Raw genomic sequence first — 23,947 nt, forward strand, 5'->3', positions numbered from 1 at the left:
AATCAATTACAAGAAGATCACATTTTTGTAACGATTCATCACGTTCAGCTCAGAGATATTGTAGCATGCCACCAATAATCCCCTTGAACTACTTTGCATGGAAGGACGTGTAAAGGAGCGGACACTCTGTCTGTCTTTCTGTTGTTATTCCTTACTTCTGTCGAACCAGTAGATCTGAACCCCAAATCAGCAATCTGCATTGAAAATGTTGCACAGAGGAGCATGGATTAGTCACTACTACAAGCTGCTGAGAGGACAACGTCTCGGTGTGGACTAGTGATAGACTACAGTATCAAAGCTTCTCCACAGCTTATCATAGCTATACCCAGGCCTCTGTTGTTTAACATGTCCTCTATGCGTTGTAAACCTACAGGTTGTGAATATGTCTCTTTAACTGCTGCTCAGGGCACTCAAACATTTGTGCGAATATATATTGACTTATTATATAATATAAAAAAACAAATAGAGGATATAAAAAGACTCCGACGCAGAGCCCTGTACATGTTAGACACCACCTCTTCCAGGTAATGCAAGTGCATATAAATTAAAATAGATTTAAACTGACTGAAACAGTATTCTTATGTACAGTACAACTGAATGTAATGAATACACTGTTATAAACAGCAAAGGACCAGCTTGAGCTCTAGTGACAGACAATAAGAGGAGTCATGTTGAGCATAGGTGACAAAGACTAACACACACACACACACACGCACGCACACACGCACGCACACACTCACACACACTCACACGCACGCACGCACACACACACACACACACTCACACACACACACACACGTACTCTCACACTCACATTTTATGACATGCGCGCACACACACACACACACACACACACACACACACACACACACACACACACACACACACACACACACACACACACACACACACACACACACACACACACACACACACACTCATCGACACACACGATTACCATGTAAGCCTGCTGGAGTGAGTGAGGTTATAGACAATAAGGCAGTTGAAGTACCTTTGAGTATGTCAGTAAACCTAAGTGAATAATGGAGAATAGGTCATAGATGCTGAATAGGCCATCATGAAAACCAGCCATGGAGGCCTGTAAGGGACAATCTGCCTTGCAGACTGCCTGGGGTTGACGGTCTTAATGCTGACCCACAGTGACAGTGAACTACACTGTCCGGGGCCTTTTGGTTTGGTGTCTCTGTCACATCATCTCTAGATAACCTACTACTGTGGGTCATCATCCTCTTGTTCTCAACAATAAGTATTTTTCTCCTCAGGTTTGGGTTTTGCAGCAGACATTCAACAGTTTCTACGTGCCGAATCTAATCTGAGTATTAAATCTAACGGACCAAATCCTGATAAACTTCCTGTCAGGAAATGTGATACAGTCAGTGGGAAGGGAAGATTAAGGGCAATGGGTAGAAGCAGCACTTCATTCCCTTTTATTAGGTGGATGAATAAATAGCTGAACTGTATAAACCATGTGGATAATTATAGTGCAGCTGACTTCTAGACATGCAGCCGCCTGGCCACCTTTCATCATCTGGACCGGTCCTGATTGTACAGGGACAAGGGGTCCTTGCTTAGATAGATTGTTACATTATCAGAACCAGTTAGGTTCTGGAATCTTTGGTCTAATAGGATTAATAGACGACAGCAGGATACCTCGAGAGGAAGCTGGAAATAGCCTTCCAACTGCATGTGATAAGAAACTTTGCTTTGGCTGCCAAGTGCTATTTCTGTCTATGATGTTGACATTTGTTTGGAGTCTGAACGATATCAGGATTTGATCCATGAGGGATCAACTGTTTTCTGGAGTTACAGTGAACATCTATCTACCTACCATTTGTCTACAGTGAGGTCTGACAATCTAGACATGTAACATGAATGTGTACATTGTGTACATTTAATTTCCATATAGAAACATAGATTTTGTACATGGATTAAGATGACAGAATGTGTATTTGTTATTATGGGAAAACATGTTTTTAGTATTTGATGAGTATGTCCAGGAATTGTTTGTCTAAGTTAGTTAGGATTTCTTCTATTGCCCAATACTAGTAGGAAGACTGTTCTCTTTGTCTGAGATATAAAAGGATTTTGCTCTTGAGCTTTCGAAAAAACCAAACAAAAAAACATTCATACTAAAGTGTGTTCAATAAATAAAAAAAAACTATTCAAAAGATAATAGTAAAAAGGCACACAAAAGTCCTCTGACAATTGATACAAGAAAAAAGTGAACATATTTTTTCTCTCTATATAAACTCATGTCCATCAATCAGTAGTTCATAAGCTACCTCATGACATCCCATTTCAGTAAAAAAGTCACAAGGTACAAAACTTCTCTCAGTAGTAGTGTCGACATTTCAGATGCCAGTCGGGATGGAAAAACAACCATTTCCCAGATTGGCCCAAGTCCTTCATTTAATTTCCTCAGAGGCCTTTCCGTCGTTCAGGCCCAAAATGTTTGCAGCATTTTTCCTGAGAACTCCGTAGCCGCCCCACTGAAACTGTCCCTCTGTTGCCGGCTCCTAACGCAAGTGCAAGGATGGGGGGGTTGAAACTGACGCCCCATGCAAGCTCAAACTAAGACCCCCGTGGGCTTGTTAAAAAGCACAGCTGCAGGATTTCTCCTGTTTAAAACATGAAACCAACCACCATTGCGGTGCAGCAGAGCCCATTAAGTATCTGTGGGTGATGCATCGTGGGTAATTATCGCTATGGATGACGTGGGCTCCATGGATTCCTCGGGGTCCTGACAGTCAAAATAGTCAACCGGAGAGCGAGACGACTCCCCCAGAACATCCTCTTCCTCCTCCTCATCCCCCTGGCTCTGTTCATCTTTCTCTGTACCCTCAGAGTCCTCCTCCTCCAGGGTGAGTTCAAACTGGAACTTGTCTCCCGCCTGGCCCCCTTCACCTCCACCCTGCTCCCGCTGCTCCATGGCCCAGGGAGGAGAGGGGCTCTGGGGAATCATGCTCTGGTACCAGTTCCTGTTGTCCTCCAGAGTGTCCAGGATGTCCTGAGCGTCAGGGTGCACCAGGTCAGCCCACGTCTCCCACAGAGGGTGGACGATGTAGTCTATGAAACCCACCTGGAGAGAGGGAGGGAAAGAGAACAGGAGTCAGGAGTCGGAGTGTGTATGTGCGTGTGTGGGTGTGTGTGTGTGTGTGTGTGTGTGTGTGTGTGTGTGTGTCCAGTATCATACCTGGCTTTTCTCTACTGAGGCAGTGTGCTTGTCACACATGGGGCTGATCTCCATGCCTCTTTCCCTCTCCCTGTCTCCCTGGTGGAAGAACTCCTCCATGATGCGGTCGGTCCACTGACGGTACAGCTCCAGAGACTTGGTAGGGTTACTCAGGTCAGCACAGTGAACCATGTTCCTCAGCACCTGATGGAGAGAGGGAGGGAGAGAAGAAGGTGAGAGTGATATGGAGTGATAAGAGAGATGAAGAAAGATGGCTAGAGAATGAATGAACAGGATTGAAGAAGAGAGCAGGAGGAGACAGGTGAAAATGGAGTGAAGGAGCAGAGGTCATACCACAATCTAAACCATGTTACTAAGTCTAGATGATGATGATGATGAAGATAAACCCACCTGTATTCTGTCCGTGTAGTTGTCCAGCAGCAGGACCCCAGAGCTGGTCACCTTCTTGGTCTCCACCATGGTCTTCAGGTCAGCTAACAGACTCATGTGCTTGGACATGTCAGTGGCCAGAACCATTTCGATGACCATCTTCCTCAGGCTCTGCCTCTGCTTCTTGGTCAGGCTCTGGAAGATGTCACAGTTGTCCTCCTGCAGCAGCTTGAAGCCCACAGCTAGATGGTGGTTCTCTAACACGGACTCATCGTTGTACATCAGGGCTAGCTCAGAGTCTGAGGGAGACAACAGACAATAAATCAGTCACTTGTTTAACACAGTTGATGAATATGGATATCTATACAGTATCTATAGATCATTCTCATATATTTATTATATACATTATTCACATAACAGTAACAGGTGTAAGAGAAAGACTCACTGGTATTGATGAGGAACTGGTTGGACACCCCCGGGTGGTCCACATCATGGATTGCTGCAGCAAAGATGGCCGCCAAGATCTCTAGATCGCTGAAAACCGCCTATGTGAGAGAGAGAGGGTCCAGGGTTAAGAATTTCTCAAGAGAAACAGTCAAAGAACAGAACAGCTTCAGGGAACAGCTAATCCCAGTGCAGCCCACTCCCATTGATTCCCATGGCTAGGGTTGCTATCGCTAACAGCCAACATAGTGTAAACACTAGTCAGAGCCAGATGAGTGCTGGCCTAGATTAGCGAAATGACTATCTTATGCTAACCATGTCTCTGTCTCTCTATAGGCACCCATACATAGCGGTTTGACACTGGCTGTAAGAGCAGGGCTATAAACATGATGGAGGGATAGAGGGACGGATGGGGTGACTGTAAAAAAGGAGGAGAGCGGCTGGTGACATGCTGAGGGCTAGGTCACGCTGTTAGACTACGTCATGGATGAGGTTCCACTGTATATATATATATATATATATATATATATATATATATATAGAACCACAGAGAATGGAGCTGTGAGAACAAACAGAAAATGGGGTGAGGGAGGGAGGGGGGAAAGGAGAGAGGGGGGAATAGGGGATAACTTTTGGTTTACATCTAAAGATTGAGGGAAGATGACTTAGGGAGAATGCGATTGAAAACCCTGGGGAAGACTTACAGTACCATAAGATTCAAGGGTTGGGGTGAGAGTAAGGACAGTGCACTAAGGTGGAGTTCTATTAGCTCAGATGGGTGTGGGATAATGGTGAGGTAATGGTAGGGTGTGGGATAAGGGTGAGGAATTGGTAAGGTGTGGGATAAGGGTGAGGTAATACTGAATGTGAGATAAGGGTGAGGTAATGGTTGGGTGTGGGGTAAGGGTGAGGTAATGGTAGGGTGTGGGATAAGGGTGAGGTAATGGTTGGGTGTGGGGTAAGGGTGAGGTAATGGTAGGGTGTGGTATAAGGGTGAGGTAATGGTAGGGTGTGGGAAAATGGTGAGGTAATGCTGAATGTGGGATAAGGGTGAGGTAATGGTTGGGTGTGGGGTAAGGGTGAGGTAATGGTAGGGTGTGGGATAAGGGTGAGGTAATGGTAGGGTGTGGGATGAGGGTGAGGTAATGGCTGGGTGTGGGATAAGGGTGAGGTAAGGCTAGGGTGTGGGATAATGGTGAGGAAATGGTTGGGTGTGGGATAAGGGTGAGGTGATGGTAGGGTGTGGGATAAAGGTGAGGTAATGGCAAGGTGTGGGATGAGATTGAGGTAAGGCTAGGGTGTGGGATGAGGGTGAGGTAATGGTTGGGTGTAGGATAAGGGTCAGGTAATGGCAGGTTGTGGGAAAAGGGTCAGGTAATGGTAGGGTGTGGTATAAGGGTGAGGTAATGGTAGGGTGCGGGATAAGGGTGGGGTAATGGTAGGGTGTGGTATAAGGGGGAGGTAATGGTAGGGTGTGGTATAAGGGTGAGGTAATGGTAGGGTGTGGTATAAGGGTGAGGTAATGGTAGGGTGTGGGATAAGGGTGAGGTAATGGTTGTGTGTGGGATAAGGGTGAGGTAATGGTTGTGTGTGGGATAAAGGTGAGGTAATGGTAGGGTGTGGGATAAGGGTGAGGTAATGGTTGTGTGTGGGATAAGGGTGAGGTAATGGTTGTGTGTGGGATAAGGGTCAGGTAATGGCAGGGTGTGGTATAAGGGTGAGGTAATGGTAGGGTGTGGTATAAGGGTGAGGTAATGGTAGGGTGTGGTATAAGGGTGAGGTAATGGTAGGGTGTGGTATAAGGGTGAGGTAATGGTAGGGTGTGGTATAAGGGTGAGGTAATGGTAGGGTGTGGTATAAGGGTGAGGTAATGGTAGGGTGTGGTATTAGGGTGAGGTAATGGTAGGGTGTGGTATAAGGGTGAGGTAATGGTAGGGTGTGGTATAAGGGTGAGGTAATGGTTGTGTGTGGGATAAGGGTCAGGTAATGGCAGGGTGTGGTATAAGGGTGAGGTAATGGTAGGGTGTGGTATAAGGGTGAGGTAATGGTAGGGTGTGGTATAAGGGTGATGTAATGGTAGGGTGTGGTATAAGGGTGAGGTAATGGTAGGGTGTGGTATAAGGGTGAGGTAATGGTAGGGTGTGGTATAAGGGTGAGGTAATGGTAGGGTGTGGTATAAGGGTGAGGTAATGGTAGGGTGTGGGAAAAGGGTGAGGCAATGGTAGGGTGTGGTATAAGGGTGAGGTAATGGTAGGGTGTGGTATAAGGGTCAGGTAATGGTAGGGTGTGGTATAAGGGTGAGGTAATGGTAGGGTGTGGTATAAGGGTGAGGTAATGGTAGGGTGTGGTATAAGGGTGAGGTAATGGTAGGGTGTGGTATAAGGGTGAGGTAATGGTAGGGTGTGGTATAAGGGTGAGGTAATGGTAGGGTGTGGTATAAGGGTGAGGCAATGGTAGGGTGTGGTATAAGGGTGATGTAATGGTAGGGTGTGGTATAAGGGTGAGGTAATGGTAGGGTGTGGGATAAGGGTCAGGTAATGGTAGGGTGTGGTATAAGGGTGAGGTAATGGTAGGGTGTGGTATAAGGGTGAGGTAATGGTAGGGTGTGGTATAAGGGTCAGGTAATGGTAGGGTGTGGTATAAGGGTGAGGTAATGGTAGGGTGTGGGATAAGGGTGAGGTAATGGTAGGGTGTGGTATAAGGGTGAGGTAATGGTAGGGTGTGGTATAAGGGTGAGGTAATGGTAGGGTGTGGTATAAGGGTGAGGTAATGGTAGGGTGTGGGATAAGGGTCAGGTAATGGTAGGGTGTGGTATAAGGGTGAGGTAATGGTAGGGTGTGGGATAAGGGTCAGGTAATGGTAGGGTGTGGGATAAGGGTCAGGTAATGGTAGGGTGTGGGATAAGGGTCAGGTAATGGTAGGGTGTGGTATAAGGGTCAGGTAATGGTAGGGTGTGGTATAAGGGTGAGGTAATGGTAGGGTGTGGGATAAGGGTCAGGTAATGGTAGTGTGTGGGATAAGGGTCAGGTAATGGTAGGGTGTGGTATAAGGGTCAGGTAATGGTTGTGTGTGGAATAAGGATCAGGTAATGGTAGGGTGTGTTATAAGGATGAAGAAAAGAAAAGTCTAGTGTCAGCCACTTACGTTGAGGACTGTTGTAGAGAGCAGGATGTGTGTGGACTGGGGTTAGGGGTTTGGTAACTTAGGTCAAGGGCTGGTGTGGGGGTTAGGGGTTAGGTAACTTACATCGAGGGCTGGTGTAGAGAGCAGGATGTGTGTGGACTGGGCCACGTCTGCCGCGTGGAGGCTGTTGTGGTAGGCCACATCTCCATGGTAGTGGTCCTCCAGGGTCATCATGTACGCCACAAACGTCTCTGTCGGGATTTTAAAGGTCTTCAACAGGTCTCTCTCCTGCAGGGGACACAAGGATATGACTTAGTACCTATGTACAGCTGTACCATATTGTGTGTGTGTGTGTGTGTTTGTGTGTGTGTGTGTGTCTGCAATGCATGCATATATGTGCATGCAGGCGTGCATGTGTGTGTGTGTGTGTAGGAGTGTATAGCCAGTTATAACCTACCTGGAAGATGGCGTACATGATACAGGTGAGAGGTCTATGTTCGGAGTACTCTGACACGGTAAAGATGTTCAGACCCCACTTATTCAGATCCTCCAGTTCCTTGGAGAGCATGTCCTCCTTGTCCGTCTTGACCCCGAAACGTGAGATGGAGGAGTTGGAGAGGGAGGGTCCATAAGAGACCTTCTTTACTCCAGTGATCTGAGTCATCAGCTGCTGCTGCTTCTTCCTCTCCCGACCAGCCTTCTCCTTGGGCGTCACAGATGGCATGTCCATGTCGTTCTGTTTGTCTGAGGGGGGAGAGGACATCTCTTTGGGTTAGGACACTCCATGCCATTGTGTTTGTCAGACCACAGAGAGAAGAGAGGATGAAGGTTCGATGGCCCATTCAGTTTAGTAATGCCATTACAATGAACTCTAACTGTGCTGCTGTGTAGACAGTGAAGCCTCTCATAGCTGAACTAACCTGTCTCTCTCCGCTGAGGGTTACTCAATTACCACTGTCATCTGCCCCTCTCTCTCTCGCTCGCTCCCTCTCTCTCACTCCCTCTCCCTCTTTCACTCCCTCTCTCTCCTTCTCTCTTTCCCTCTATCTCTCCCTCTCCCTCTCTCTCTCCCTCTCTCCCTCTCTCTCCCTCTCTCCTCCTTCAGTCATAATAGAAATGGGTGATTAAGCACACTGTAACATGTGATGCATGGGAAACAGGGGAAGAGCAATAAACTGGCACAGTAATTCATTATCATCACCATTATCACCACTGAGACAATGTCTACTAGCTTCTCAGACATGCCACTGAACCCACTCTCCCATTCCCTTACACACACAATGGACCAGAACTCTATGAATGGAAGGGACAGTTGGTTTGGCCATTGAAATAGAATGCATTTTTTATGGGTTTTATAAGGACCCTCACATAATAGAAAAATGTAACCTGGTTTTATAAGCACACAGCAGAACCTTCCTCCATAAAGGTTAGAGTGTGTGTTTATTAGAGTGTGTTGCTGATGAAGCTGTATTGTTTGTCTGTCTGTCTGTCTGTCTGTCTGTCTGTCTGTCTGTCTGTCTGTCTGTCTGTCTGTCTGTCTGTCTGTCTGTCTGTCTGTCTGTCTGTCAGGAAGTGTTTTTGCCAATTCAAAATGTTCTATGCAGGTGGAGTGTTAATGTGATCTTGATTCCCTGAGTCCCAGACTAGACTGTCATGTCTCTCTCCTCTCCATGGGTTGGGTTAAATGCGGAAGACGCATTTCAGTTGAATGCATTCAGTTGTACAACTGACTAAGTATCCTCCCTTTCCCTTCCCTCTCTCTCTCTCTCCTCTATTTCTCTCCATCTCTCTCACGTTTATTCTGCTGAAATTCTGAATTACGTCCATCCTGCTCCATATGCTCTCAGTGAAACCCAAATGCCAGAGAGAGAAAGAGAGAGAGAGAAAGAGAGAGCGAGAGAGAAAGAGAGAGATGGAGAGAGAGTGTGTGGGTGGATTTGGGCTTTTAAAATTCCCCTAATGAGTTATGCCTGGCTGTTACCGTGGTAGCAAGCCGGAAAGAGCCAGCTCAGCCAGGGTGTTATGGGATGAGTGGAATGAACAGCTGTGGAGGAGAGGAGCCCTTGCACGTGAATGGCCCTCACACACACCATCATCCCCAACCCACAGTCCCACAGGGATGAGCTTCCCAATATGATGCACTCACATATAAAGGGTTCAACTCTCTCTCTAACAAGGCATCCTAGGATGACCTTACAATACAAAAACAATGTGGGTGGAAAATGTAGAGGAAAACTTGAAAATGGTAGCCATAAATGTCAACAATATTATCCCCTTGCCTTGTTTTTCTAAAGAAACAATGAGCTCGATATTGCTGTAACATAATTATAAATATAATCCCAATCAATGGTCAGTGGTCAACTCAGGACAAACTATCAGCTGTCTGATTCCTAATGCTTTCTCTGCATCTCTTTCCCATATTAATGTGTAGCCAACCAGCTGCAGCAAACCACTCCTACTGCTCGGTCCCACAGGGAACTATGGAGCGGTAGAAACTCCCATCTCCCATCTGTGTCTGATCTATGCACTAACTTCCTCAGGCATGGAGCGATGGAGAGAGGAAGGGGGGATGGGGTGAAGAAAGACAGAGATACATTAAAAGGGATATGAGTCACCAAATGGGAGGCTCAGTTATCTGTGAGGGGGTTCTACCGTACCCCACCTCACCTCTACTGTGTAATACCAGTCTTTCCCTCTTTCTCCATCTCCCCCCTCCCTATCACAATATCTCTCCCCCATCTTCTAGCTATTCCCTATGTAGTGCACTACTTTTACCAGGGTCCATAGGGCTAGCCCATAGGGTTCTGGTCAACAGTAGTGCACTATATAGTGAATAGGGTACCATTTGGGATGCACCCAGAGAGTCACGACTGGACCCCCCCTCCCCCTCTCTCTCTATCCACTGACTCTGATGTGGCCTAACAAGCTCACCTGTCAATCAACCAGCAGCAGAGGCACCTCACTAAGAAGTGTGTAGCCAGCCAACCACCTCAAAGCTTCAGGCTTTTCCTATCTGGTTTCGTTTTAATGGGAGTGGGAGTGATGGATGAATACTAACAAGAGGTAATGGTGCAGAGTTTTACAGTACACCCCCGCAACAAGCATCCAGACTCAGACAAAATGGAGGGAGAATCCCACACACACACACACTGCGGTATACTGTGTACACACATGTGTGAGATATAAGATATGTGTATTTCTGCGTACACGTGTGGGTGTATGATTGATCTTTAGCAGTCTATAAGAAGTGTGTGGAAACAGCCACACATCAAAAGCAATGGATTTACCTAAAGAGTGTGTGTGTGTGTGTGTGGTGTGTGGTGTGTGGTGTGTGTGTGGTGTGGTGTGGTGTGTGTGTGTGGTGTGTGGTGTGTGGTGTGTGTGTGTGTGTGTGGTGTGTGGTGTGTGTGGTGTGGTGTGGTGTGGTGTGGTGTGTGTGTGTGTGTGTGTTTATGTGTGTGTGTGTGTGTGTGTGAGAGAGAGATCAGGTCTTTACCCATGAAGGTGTTGGAGATGAACTCGGACACCTGGTTCCCGGAGCGACTCATCTCTGAGAGGTGTGTCAGCTCCCGGTTCAACATTCTCTTGAACTGGAAAAGAAGATACGGAGGAGAGGGGGAAACGTCAGCATCCTGGAAACTACTGGAAAACCTGGAAGACATTATGTTGCAGGAGGATACCGTGGAAAAGCACAGTCACTGATGATCACTGTATGCTCATTCGAGCTTTATACAAACAAACAAAATCTCTAAACAAATCTCTAAACATTACACACAATCAGTACAAAAGGGATTTGGAAAATAACAATATTATTGTTTTCATATCAACAGATCAAATCCCTTCAGGATAATATTATGCAGTGCAGATTCCATCTGGTCATTTTCACATTCACAGTTTCTGGTTCATATTGCAAGGGGAAAACCTGCAGATCTGCAGTGTACTATACAGCCTATGAGAAACCCATACAGACAACACAGCTGTAGGGAAGCACCGCCACTGCAGCAACAATAGCACCACCGTCTGGGTGTCAGAAAGAGACATTCCTAGCCCCATCCACAGCACCATCTGGGTGTCAGAGAGGCATTCCTAGCCCCATCCACAGCACCGTCTGTGTGTCAGAAAGAGACATTCCTAGCCCCATCCACAGCACTGTCTGTGTGTCAGAGAGACATTCCTAGCCCCATCCACAGCACTGTCTGTGTGTCAGAAAGAGACATTCCTAGCCCCATCCACAGCACTGTCTGTGTGTCAGAAAGAGACATTCCTAACCCCATCCACAGCACTGTCTGTGTGTCAGAAAGAGACATTCCTAGCCCCATCCACAGCACTGTCTGTGTGTCAGAGAGACATTCCTAGCCCCATCCACAGCACTGTCTGTGTGTCAGAAAGAGACATTACTAGCCCCATCCACAGCACTGTCTGTGTGTCAGAAAGAGACATTCCTAGCCCCATCCACAGCACTGTCTGTGTGTCAGAAAGAGACATTCCTAGCCCCATCCACAGCACCGTCTGTGTGTCAGAAAGAGACATTCCTAACCCCATCCACAGCACTGTCTGTGTGTCAGAGAGACATTCCTAGCCCCATCCACAGCACTGTCTGTGTGTCAGAAAGAGACATTCCTAGCCCCATCCACAGCACTGTCTGTGTGTCAGAAAGAGACATTCCTAGCCCCATCCACAGCACTGTCTGTGTGTCAGAGAGACATTCCTAGCCCCATCCACAGCACCGTCTGTATGTCAGAAAGAGACATTCCTAACCCCATCCACAGCGCTGTCTGTGTGTCAGAGAGACATTCCTAGCCCCATCCACAGCACTGTCTGTGTGTCAGAGAGACATTCCTAGCCCCATCCACAGCACTGTCTGTGTGTCAGAAAGAGACATTCCTAGCCCCATCCACAGCACTGTCTGTGTGTCAGAAAGAGACATTCCTAGCCCCATCCACAGCACTGTCTGTGTGTCAGAAAGAGACATTCCTAGCCCCATCCACAGCACCGTCTGTGTGTCAGAAAGAGACATTCCTAGCCCCATCCACAGCACCGTCTGTGTGTCAGAAAGAGACATTCCTAGCCCCATCCACAGCACCGTCTGTGTGTCAGAAAGACATTCCTAACCCCATCCACAGCACTGTCTGTGTGTCAGAAAGAGACATTCCTAGCCCCATCCACAGCACCGTCTGTGTGTCAGAAAGAGACATTCCTAACCCCATCCACAGCACTGTCTGTGTGTCAGAGAGACATTCCTAGCCCCATCCACAGCACTGTCTGTGTGTCAGAAAGAGACATTCCTAGCCCCATCCACAGCACTGTCTGTGTGTCAGAAAGAGACATTCCTAGCCCCATCCACAGCACCGTCTGTGTGTCAGAAAGAGACATTCCTAACCCCATCCACAGCACTGTCTGTGTGTCAGAAAGACATTCCTAGCCCCATCCACAGCACTGTTCTGTTCTGCAAAGATGCAACCAAGATGGAGCCTCAGCTCAGCTACATAACATCGGACCACTTAGCACCAAGCAACCACCACACTGCATAGAACACAACCACACAGCTTTAGTTTTACACCCTCCAAAACATCACCAAAACATCACCAAAATACTATAACAGCTCAAACACCAAAACCAAAAGGTAAATATAATGTCATGGCATGTTATCCCGAGCAGCTACGTCAGCAAACAATACAATACACACCTTAATGTAACCCCAAGACACAGACAGCAGGTAGTTAGCTTCAGGCATTTTGGACCCCGTTTTCCCCTCCCTATAGGACAGAGAGCCAGCAGCAACAGCCGCAGAACTACTGTAATCCAGCGTGGTAAAATAGAGAGAGGCAGATGAACGGGATTCCTTTAGTGCTAAAAAAGAATCCTCCTCTTCTCTCCTCTTCTCTGCTCCCTTGGCTTTCTGGCTCAACGGCTAATAGAACAGCTAGTTAAAGATGGCTGGTCGCTCTCTCTCTCAGCAGAAGTCTCAGTGAGGCTCTCCATGTCTAGGTAAGAGGACACCAAATACCAATACCAAAGAGGAGAAGGGAGCAGACTGTAGCTGTAGTCAGGGTTAGTGGTTCCGTCCTAGGCTAGGGGATCCACAGAACTGGGCTGCAGCTGGAGCTATGAGCTAGATATGGAGTTGAGGGGGGCTCTGAGCACTGATGAATAATAGACAAGAAGGGGAGGAGGGAAGAAATACTGGGATGGAGAGGAGGAGAGAAAAAAGGTAAAGCACTGCGATGCTCATCTGACTGGAGGGGGGTTCCTCCACTGTATTAATCTCACTCCACTGCTCTCTAACTGCTGCAGCTCTCTCTCTCTCTCTCTCTCTCTCTCTCTCTCTCTCTCTCTCTCTCTCTCCCCTGGCTCTCTCTCCCCTGGCTCTCTCTCCCCTGGCTCTCTCTCTAAGTCTCACTCCCTGGCTCTCTCTCCCTGGCTCTCACTCCCTGGCTCTCTCACTAAGTCTCTCTCTCTCCCTGGCTCTCTCTCCGTGGCTCTCTCTCTGTGGCTCTCTCTCTGTGGCTCTCTCCCTGGCTCTCTCTCTCTCCCTGGCTCTATCTCTAAGTCTCTCTCTCTCCCTGGATTTCTCTGTAAGTCTCTCTCTCCAAGTCTCTCTCTCTCCCTAAGTTTCTCTTCCTTCCTTTTCTCTCTCTATCCTCTCTCTCTCAATCTTCTCTCTCTCTTTCCTCCTGTCTATTCTCTCTCTTTCCTCCTGTCTCTATCCTCTCTCTCTTTCCTCCTGTCTCTATCCTCTCTCTCTTTCCTCCTGTCTCTATCCTCTCTCTCTTTCCTCCTGTCTCTATCCTCTCTCTCTTTCCTCCTGTCTCAAGTCTCTCTTTTGCACTCTCTTTCCTTCCGTCTCTCTCTATCCTCTCTCTCCCTTTCTCTCTCTTTCCTCCTGTCTCTGCCTATCCTCTCTTTCTCTGGCTCTGTCTCTCCCTTTCTCTCTCTTTCCTCCTGTCTCTGTCTATCCTCTCTTTCTCTGTCTCTCTCTCTCTTTCCTCCTGTCTCTCTCTATACTCTCTCTCGTCTCCTTTCTCTCTCTCTTTTCCCCTACTTCTAGTCTGTCAGCCTCAGCAACACGCTGTACATAGCACACATGATTTGACGGAAAGTGGAGCAGAGTGGAGGGGAGAACCCCCAGCAGCACAACCAGGAAGTGGGGGAGGGGTTGGAATGGGATCCAGAGATACAAGATCCCCCTTCCCTCTTTTCTATCCTCCTCTCCTCTCTTCCCCTCTTCTCCTCTGCAGATAACCCACTTCCCTCCTCCCTGACAGAGGAAAGGATGAGGAAAGCCTCTCTCTTTGATCTCTCTGCCAGAGGATCACAGACTAGTGCTGCCATTTAGCCATTTTTAATAGAGTACTGAGAGAATCGTGGGAGAAGCGTGCGTCACTGAGTAGTAATGGGAGAAATGAGAAGGAACGGCACGTCTTATACTGTACATCTTTCTTTTTTTGTCTCCCTCCCTCCTCCTCTCTTTCTATTGCCTGACATTTGTCAGCAGAGCCACAGTGGCTGTTCATTATCCACAGCCCATATTAATATTAGAGGTTTTCATGGCGAGAAAAAACACCAAAGAGATGGAGCGAGAGAAAACACCAGACAGAGCGAGAGAAAACACCAAAGAGTCGGGGAGAGAGAAAACACCAAAGAGTCGGGGAGAGAGAAAACACCAAAGAGTCGGGGAGAGAGAAAACACCAAAGAGTCGGGGAGAGAGAAAACACCAAAGAGTCGGGGAGAGAGAAAACACCAAAGAGTCGGGGAGAGAGAAAACACCAAAGAGTCGGAGAGAGAGAAAACACCAAAGAGTCGGGGAGAGAGAAAACACCAAAGAGTCGGGGAGAGAGAAAACACCAAAGAGTCGGGGAGAGAGAAAACACCAAAGAGTCGGGGAGAGAGAAAACACCAAAGAGTCGGGGAGAGAGAAAACACCAAAGAGTCGGGGAGAGAGAAAACACCAAAGAGTCGGGGAGAGAGAAAACACCAAAGAGTCGGAGCGAGAGGAAGAAAAATTGGTAGATAATTGCATCCTTCACCAATTTGGGTTGATATCAGATATCAACACTCTCTCTCTCTCTCTCCTCCACTCTGTCTGTGTACGCCAATTACCAGAACATCCCAACACCATGGCAACAGCTTCACGTGACCATGGAGAGTGGTGAGGCTGGCTGGCTAGTGGCAGTTTCAGTGAGAGTAGGTTTCCCCCTCTGAACACCAGTGTTGCAGCCCAGCTGTCACCATGACACACCAGGGTTCACTGCTGAGTTAAAATCACTAGTCCCACATTCCTCCCTCTTTCATTCCACCTCTCCCTCACTCAGTCACTTACATGTCCATTTCTCTCTTTGCTGCCACTTGCTAATAGTATAATTAATTTTAGTCTCTTTCTCTCTCTCTCGTTCTCTCTCTCACTCTCTCTTTCTCGCTCTCTCTCTCTCTCGCACTCTCTCTCTCTCTCGCTCCTGCTCTCTCTCTCTCCCTCTCCCTCACCTATGTTCAATGGGCTGCCTGCTCTAGTAGGAGACAGAGACTGGAGGTAATCAGTTAATAGAGCTATGAGCTATCATTTCCTCTCAGCAAGGTTTCTTAATGCTCATTGTGAAACTTTTATCCGGTATGGAGAGGAATATCCATGATTGTGAAACTGAGTGTTCTCATGTAAGAGCTTGTTTGTAGGAAACAAATCTTTACCAGGAGCCTCCTATCGAGCAGAATACACGTGTACAGCATTTGTCACCTCTCTGTACCACACACACCATATCCCATACACACACTACAGCCCTCTGTGTGTGTTACATTCTCACTGCATCTCTCCCTACTTCCTCTCTCTTTGAGTGTTGATCTGTTTAGGGATGCTCCACCCATGGTGATCTTAATGAACCTCTATGAGCTGACTGTGAATGAGAGTGAGATTTAATGTTAATATTGGATGAGTTGAGTGTTGATGCTTCATTCAGATAAGACAGAGGTGAATGGAGGGTATTTACCTCCTGCTGTGGAGCTCACCGCTATGACACCGGAGCTCACCTTTCTGACACCGGAGCTCACCTTTCTGACACCGGAGCTCACCTTTCTGACACCGGAGCTCACCTCTCTGACACCGGAGCTCACCTTTCTGACACCGGAGCTCACCTCTCTGACACCGGAGCTCACCTCTCTGACACTGGAGCTCACCTTTCTGACACCGGAGCTCACCTTTCTGACACCGGAGCTCACCTTTCTGACACCGGAGCTCAACTCTCTGACACCGGAGCTCACCTTTCTGACACCGGAGCTCACCTCTCTGACACCGGAGCTCACCTTTCTGACACCGGAGCTCACCTCTCTGACACCGGAGCTCACCTTTCTGACACCGGAGCTCACCTTTCTGACACCGGAGCTCGCTACTCTGACACCGGAGCTCAACTCTCTGACACCAGAGCTCACCTTTCTGACACCGGAGCTCACCTCTCTGACACCGGAGCTCACCTTTCTGACACCGGAGCTCACCTCTCTGACACCGGAGCTCACCTTTCTGACACCGGAGCTCACCTCTCTGACACCGGAGCTCACCTTTCTGACACCGGAGCTCACCTCTCTGACACCGGAGCTCACCTTTCTGACACCGGAGCTCACCTCTCTGACACCGGAGCTCACCTTTCTGACACCGGAGCTCACCTCTCTGACACCGGAGCTCACCTCTCTGACACCGGAGCTCACCCCTCTGACACCGGAGCTCACCTTTCTGACACCGGAGCTCACCTTTCTGACACCGGAGCTCACCTCTCTGACACCGGAGCTCACCTTTCTGACACCGGAGCTCACCCCTCTGACACCGGAGCTCACCTTTCTGACACCGGAGCTCACCTCTCTGACACCGGAGCTCACCTCTCTGACACCGGAGCTCGCCTCTCTGACACCGGAGCTCGCCTCTCTGACACCGGAGCTCAACTCTCTGACACCAGAGCTCACCTTTCTGACACCGGAGCTCACCCCTCTGACACCGGAGCTCTCTCTCTCTCTCTCTGCTTTTCCGCCCTCCGTTCTTTCACTCTATCACTTTGTAACCTTTTCTCTCTCCCCTCCCTCTCTCCCCACCCTCCCTCCCCTCCCTCTCTCCCTCTCTCTCTCCCCACCAACGGCAGACAGACAGACAGACATGCAGATAGGCTCTCTCTTTCCTCCATGTACTGTGGCATCTTTTGAAATGACTTGAGTTAATAACATCACTGATTGAGGACCTCCAAACTCCAGATTATATTTTATTTCCTCTTCCAGCCACGAGTGGGCGCTATGTCCTCAGACAGGCTGCAACTGAATAGACTGTAAAATATGACTTGCTCAACATGGGGCATTTGTGAAGTAAAATTCCATGTTTTTATCAAATATTCCGTAATAATATAACTTCAGCACGCACAACTTCAGTGCCAGGTAATCTTATCTAGTTGCGCTTGATTCCCCAGCCTTGGTAAACGTATGACACACAGTCATTACACTGTGGTTATGATGGGGTAAGATTGACCATGACATATGTTTCTTCAGGGATGAGGGCAGTACGTTTACAGATAGAGACCAACCCCATAGAGAGTCCGGATACACACTACCTCTCACTTCCTCTGACTGACTCACTACAGTCCGGCTCTGGCTGCGAACGGCACTGTGTGTGTATACATAGGTATGCCATCGTTAGCTCACAAATAAGAAAGTATGAGGAATTGAGAAACTGCATGACAAAAGAGAAAGTGTAAAATATATGATTAAAGCGTAAAAGAGACAAAGAAAGAAAAGAGAAGTAAAGGCAAGTGACTCAACGCTTTGACACACAGTGTTTCAGTTCCCCTCAGAGAGGGTTCAGTTGTGGTCGGCAGCTCTATCTTAACCTCCAGAGAGAGATCAGCTCTTTCTAAACCTCCAGAGAGAGATCAGCTCTATCTAAATGTACAGAGAGAGAGAGAGATCAGCTCCATCTAAACCTACAGAGAGAGATCAGCTCTATCTAAACCTACAGAGAGAGATCAGCTCTATCTTAACCTCCAGAGAGAGATCAGCTCTATCTAAACCTCCAGAGAGAGATCAGCTCTATCTAAACCTACAGAGAGAGATCAGCTCTATCTTAACCTCCAGAGAGAGATCAGCTCTTTCTAAACCTCCAGAGAGAGATCAGCTCTATCTAAATGTACAGAGAGAGAGAGATCAGCTCCATCTAAACCTACAGAGAGAGATCAGCTCTATCTAAACCTCCAGAGAGAGATCAGCTCTATCTAAACCTCCAGAGAGAGATCAGCTCTATCTAAACCTCCAGAGAGAGATCAGCTCTATCTAAATGTACAGAGAGAGATCAGCTCTTTCTAAACCTCCAGAGAGAGATCAGCTCTATCTAAATGTACAGAGAGAGATCAGCTCTTTCTAAACCTCCAGAGAGAGATCAGCTCTATCTAAATGTACAGAGAGAGAGAGATCAGCTCCATCTAAACCTACAGAGAGAGATCAGCTCTATCTAAACCTACAGAGAGAGATCAGCTCTATCTAAACCTCCAGAGAGAGATCAGCTCTATCTAAACCTCCAGAGAGATCAGCTCTATCTAAACCTCCAGAGAGAGATCAGCTCTATCTAAACCTACAGAGAGAGAGAGAGAGATCAGCTCTATCTAATCCTCCAGAGAGAGAGATCAGCTCTAAACCTTCAGAGAGATCAGCTTTATCTAAACCTTCAGAGATCAGCTCTATCTAAACCTCTAGAGAGAGATCAGCTCTATCTAAACCTACAGAGAGAGAGAGAGATCAGCTCTATCTAAACCTACAGAGAGAGAGAGAGAGATCAGCTCTATCTAAACCTCCAGAAAGAGAAATCAGTCAGATACACTAACACTCTCCTTGTTGCCTTCATGTGTAGGCGTTTAGGTGCTCAATACCACCTCACCATAGATGTCAACTCTTTCACACAAATCACCTGAAAGCATGACCTAAAATCAACAGGATGTTTAAGCACCACCTAGAAATCAACAGGATGTTTAAGCACCATCTAGAAATCAACAGGATGTTTAAGCACCACCTAGAAATCAACAGGATGTTTAAGCACCATCTAGAAATCAACAGGATGTTTAAGCACCATCTAGAAATCAACAGGATGTTTAAGCACCACCTAGAAATCAACAGGATGTTTAAGCACCACCTAGAAATCAACAGGATGTTTAAGCACCATCTAGAAATCAACAGGATGTTTAAGCACCATCTAGAAATCAACAGGATGTTTAAGCACCATCTAGAAATCAACAGGATGTTTAAGCACCATCTAGAAATCAACAGGATGCTTAAGTCACAACTGCAACTTTGTGAAGTAAAGAAAAGCATTCTAGTTTTGTCTTTGAAGAGGCCTTTGTATGAGAGTGAGATGGCTTGGAGAAGCTCCAAATTTTCACTACAAACTCAATTCATAACTAAACTTAAATAAAGGTGTTGGTTGGTGACTGACTGACTGCAGCACAGAGACCCTGTCCCCCGGTCTCTTCTCCCTCAATGCAGCAGGGCATGGAAACACCACTTACAGTGCATTCGGAAAGTATTCCAACCCCTTATCTTTTTCCACATTTTGTTACGTTAGAGCCTTATACTACAATGGATTACATTAAAACAAATCCTTATCAATCTACTTTCCAAATGCACTGTATCAGTCAGGCCACTTTCCACATTGTCACGTTCGTTGGAATGATCGGACCAAGGCGCAGCGTGAGTAGCGTTCCACATAATTTATTAGAAAGTGAAACTAAGCAAAATACAAAAAAAATAAAGAATAAATGAAACGTGACGACAATGCAACTACACATAAACAACATCCCATAACCCACAGGTGGAAAACATGCTACTAAACCTAGAACCCCATATAGAAATAATAAACTAGACTAACCCCCCAGTCACGCCCTGACCTACTCTACCATAGAAAATAAAAGCTTTCTATGGTCAGGACGTGACAGTACCCCCCTCCAAAGGTGCGGACTCCGACCGCAAAACCTGAAACCAAAAGGGAGGGTTAGGGGGGTGTCTAGTGTCGGTGGCGGCTCTGGTGCAGGACGAAGAACCCTCTCATCCTGCGGATCTGCCAGCATCGGAGGCGGCACTGGTGCGGGACGAAGAACCCGCTCCTCCCGTGGATCCGCTGGCTTTGGTGGCGGCTCTGGTGCGGGCCGAAGAACCCGCTCATCCTGCGGGTCCAGCCATGGATCCAGGCTGAACACTGTGCCTGGACTGGGCACCAACACAGAAGAAGACTCTAGCCTTGGAGCTGGACTGGACGCCATGCTTAGACTGGGCATCGGCATAGGGGAAGGCTCCGGCCATGGAGCGGGACTGGATGCTGTGCCGGGATTGGGCACCAACGCAGAAGAAGACTCTGGCCTTGGAGCTGGACTGCACGCCGTGCTTAGACTGGGCTTCGGCGCAGGGGAAGGCTCCGGCCATGGAGCGGGACTGGACGCTGTGCCTGGACTGGGCACCAACGCAGAAGAAGACTCTGGCCTTGGAGCTGGACTGGACGCCGTGCTTAGACTGGGCATCGGCACAGGGGAAGGCTCCGGCCATAGAGCGGGACTGGACTCTGTGCCTGGACTGGGAACCAACGCAGAAGAAGACTCTGGCCTTGGAGCTGGACTGGACACCGTGCTTAGACTGGGCATTGGCGCAGGGGAAGGCTCCGACCATGGAGCTGGAGATTCCGGACCGTTGACCGTCGCAGGAGTTTCCGGACTGTGGACCGTCTCAGGAGGTTCCGGACCGCGGGCCGTCTCAGGAGGTTCCGGACCGCGGGCCGTCTCAGGAGGTTCCGGACCGCGGGCCGTCTCAGGAGGTTCCGGACCGCGGGCCGTCTCAGGAGGTTCCGGACCGCGGGCCGTCTCAGGAGGTTCCGGACTGTGGACCGTCGTTGGAGGTTCCGGACTGTGGACCGTTGTCGGAGGTTCCGGACTGGGAACTGTCGCCAGAAGCTCTGGACTGGGAACTGTCGCCGGAAGCTCTGGACTGGGAACTGTCGCCGGAAGCTCTGGACTGGGAACTGTCGCCGGAAGCTCTGGACTGGGAACTGTCACCGGAAGCTCTGGACAGGGTACTGTCGCTGGAAGCTATGGACTGGGTACTGTCACCGGAAGCTCTGGACTGGGAACTGTCTCCAGAAGCTCTGGACTGGAAAGGCACACTGGAGGCCTGGTGCGTGGAGCCGGGACAGGTGGCACCAGACTGGTGACACGCAATTCAGGGCGAATGCGGGGAGCAGGCACAGGACGTACCTAACTGGGGACACGCACTTCAGGGAGAGTGCGAGGAGCAGGCACAGGACGTACCTGACTGGGAAGGTGCACTTGAGGGAGAGTGCGAGGAGCAGGCACAGGACGTACCGGGCTGTGGAGACGTACTGGAGACCTGGTGCGTATAGCCTGTGCAGGATATACTGGACCGTGGAGGCACACTGGAGGTCTGGATCGTAGAGCTGGCACAACGCGTCCTGGACAGATGACCATCTTCGCACGGCAAGTGCGGGGAGCTGGCACAGGACGCACTAGGCTGTGAAGGCGCACTGGGGACACAGTGCGTAGAACCGGTGCAGAATATACTGGTCTGTGGAGGCGCACTGGAGGTCAGGAGCGTAGAGCTGGCACAACCCGTCCTGGCTGGATGCTCACTTTAGCCCGGCAAGTGCGGGGCGCTGGCACAGGACGCACTGGGCTGTGAAGGCACACTGGTGACACAGTGCGTAGAGCTGGCGCAGGATATCCTGGACCGAGGAGACGTACTGGACACCAGGAGCGCTGAGCCGGCACAACCCGTCCAGGCTGGATGCTCACTTTCGCACGGCAAGTACGAGGAGCTGGCACAGAACGCACCGGGCTGTGGATGTACACTGGAGACACATTGCGTATCTCCGCAAAACATGGTGCCTGACTGGTCCCACGCTCCTCATGGCGACTGTCTTGCTACAGACACCAAACCATCCACTCTACCTCATCACTCCCCTCAACTATCCCACAATACTCCTCGCTCAGTCTCTCACAATATTCCTCTTCGCTCTCAAACTCGCCCCTCGGCTTCGCCGACCACTCCATGTGCCCCCCCAAAAACTTTTTCGGGCTGTCTCTCGGGCTTCCGTCGTGGTTGCGAACCCCGGAGTCGTCGTTGATCCTCCTTCGCTGCCTCCGCCTGCTTCCATGGCAGGCTCTTGTCTCCTGCCATGATCTCCTCCCACATCCAGGAAGTCCTCCACTCTCTTCTCTCCCGTGCCCAGGATCCCTGCTCCTCCTGGTAACGCTGCTTGGTCCTGGTTTGATGGGATATTCTGTCACATTCGTTGGAATGATCGGACCAAGGCGCAGCGTGAGTAGCGTTCCACATAATTTATTAGAAAGTGAAACTAAGCAAAATACAAAAACAATAAAGAATAAATGAGACGTGACGACAATGCAACTACACATAAACAATAGCCCATAACCCACAGGTGGAAAACATGCTACTTAAGTATGATCCCCAATTAGAGACAACGATTACCAGCTGCCTCTAATTGGGAATCATACACAATCACCAACATAGAAAAACAAACCTAGAACCCCACATAGAAATAATAAACTAGACTAACCCCCCAGTCACGCCCTGACCTATTCTACCATAGAAAATAAAAGCTTTCTATGGTCAGGACGTGACACACATTAACTCAACAACTTGGTTTGAACACTTTCAGATGCGTCAGAGATTAATGGAAATAAAAAATTGTTATTCTCTTTTAACACATCCCACTTTTTCCAACCGAGATGGTGAAAGAAGTTCCAGAAAAGAACAACAAAGCAATGTCCTTAAATACATTCAGCCAACTGCCGCAAAAGACTGTCAACTCTCAACGACTCTCAAAAAGTCTACTTTCTATAAAACTGAACTAATTTAATGAACTGATTAGAATTCATCAGTGCACTCTCAAAGCAATAGCACAGAAACTCGACTGAGAGACCCACACAGGCTTGACTCTATCTGCAGGGCACAGCCTTACTCAGACAAAGCATCCTAGACTGTTGCAGCTTTACACAGAGGTGCACTCCGCTGAAGTCAAGACAAAGAACCAGCATTGAATCCATTTACCTTGGTGTACTTCTCAAAATCGTACAAAATATCCCAGATAAAGTATGCACAAAATATCATAAGGTATGCACAAAATATCATTATAAAAACTTGTAGGCAGACAAATACATTTTCCAGAGACTTAGAAGCAGCATAAAACAAAACTAAACTCAGTAAACCATGCAGCATTGGCAAAACCGCAAAGCAACTGCCCATGACACAAGAAATTACTTTTGAATAACTTTTGAACATATGCCAAAATAAATAAGTGCATTAAAAGCTTCAAACTAGGAAAAATCTCCAACCAATCGAATCCAAGATAATTTTACCTTTCTCCAGCCGTTAAGTTTTCCTAACTTTCTCTCTTTCTTTTCCAGGCAGCAGGCTCCCATCTTGTGGTTGGGTTAAGTCCTGTAGAGTGTCTGGGCTCGCAGGAAGCAGAGTCTGTATGTACTGAGACTATGAGTAAGGTCCAAGCCTCAGGCTCTGACGTGGGGAGGGTTGGGAAACGCCGTAGCTCTCTTGACTCACTTTGAGTTGGGTGCTGGGTGTGTGTGCGTGAGTGTGTTTCTGCTCGACGCACACATCCCCTCTCTGGTAGTTCCGCCTCTCTCACCCGGACAGTCTACTGCCTGTTCTCTAACCTAGTGTTGCAGCAACCAGCATCAGGGTAACATGTTATACACTGTCAATAAAACTGTTATCAATGACATGATCTCTCTGATATTTCTGTCGTT

At 48.3% G+C, this 23,947-nt stretch overlaps 1 protein-coding gene and 1 long non-coding RNA gene across 8 annotated transcripts in view; both read right to left on the minus strand.

The window, feature by feature from the left end:
- Positions 1-1,270: 1,270 nt before the first annotated feature.
- Positions 1,271-23,947, minus strand: part of pde4ba (phosphodiesterase 4B, cAMP-specific a) — a 338,452-nt gene continuing 315,775 nt past the window's right edge. For 4 of the 7 annotated variants that reach the window (XM_029707945.1, XM_029707944.1, XM_029707943.1 and 1 more), the window contains 7 exons: positions 10,647-10,740; positions 7,608-7,894; positions 7,274-7,438; positions 4,029-4,128; positions 3,605-3,882; positions 3,215-3,397; positions 1,271-3,100 (listed from right to left, as the gene is read on the minus strand). In XM_029707945.1, coding sequence (XP_029563805.1) covers positions 2,687-3,100; positions 3,215-3,397; positions 3,605-3,882; positions 4,029-4,128; positions 7,274-7,438; positions 7,608-7,894; positions 10,647-10,740 — 1,521 coding nt within the window. In that variant the 3' untranslated portion in view covers positions 1,271-2,686. Of the gene's footprint in view, positions 3,101-3,214; positions 3,469-3,604; positions 3,883-4,028; positions 4,129-7,273; positions 7,439-7,607; positions 7,895-10,646; positions 10,741-12,836; positions 13,458-23,539; positions 23,927-23,947 lie in introns of those variants that run through there. The other 3 variants (XM_029707949.1, XM_029707950.1, XM_029707947.1) reach the window with 3 other exon arrangements.
- LOC115158715 (uncharacterized) lies at positions 16,406-17,189 on the minus strand. Its single transcript, XR_003868710.1, has 2 exons — positions 16,758-17,189; positions 16,406-16,505 (listed from the first exon to the last, which is right to left on the minus strand). It is a non-coding gene; the product is annotated as an uncharacterized LOC115158715 (long non-coding RNA).

This window comes from Salmo trutta, chromosome 22 (assembly GCF_901001165.1).
Source record: "Salmo trutta chromosome 22, fSalTru1.1, whole genome shotgun sequence".
Classification (NCBI taxonomy): domain Eukaryota; kingdom Metazoa; phylum Chordata; class Actinopteri; order Salmoniformes; family Salmonidae; genus Salmo; species Salmo trutta.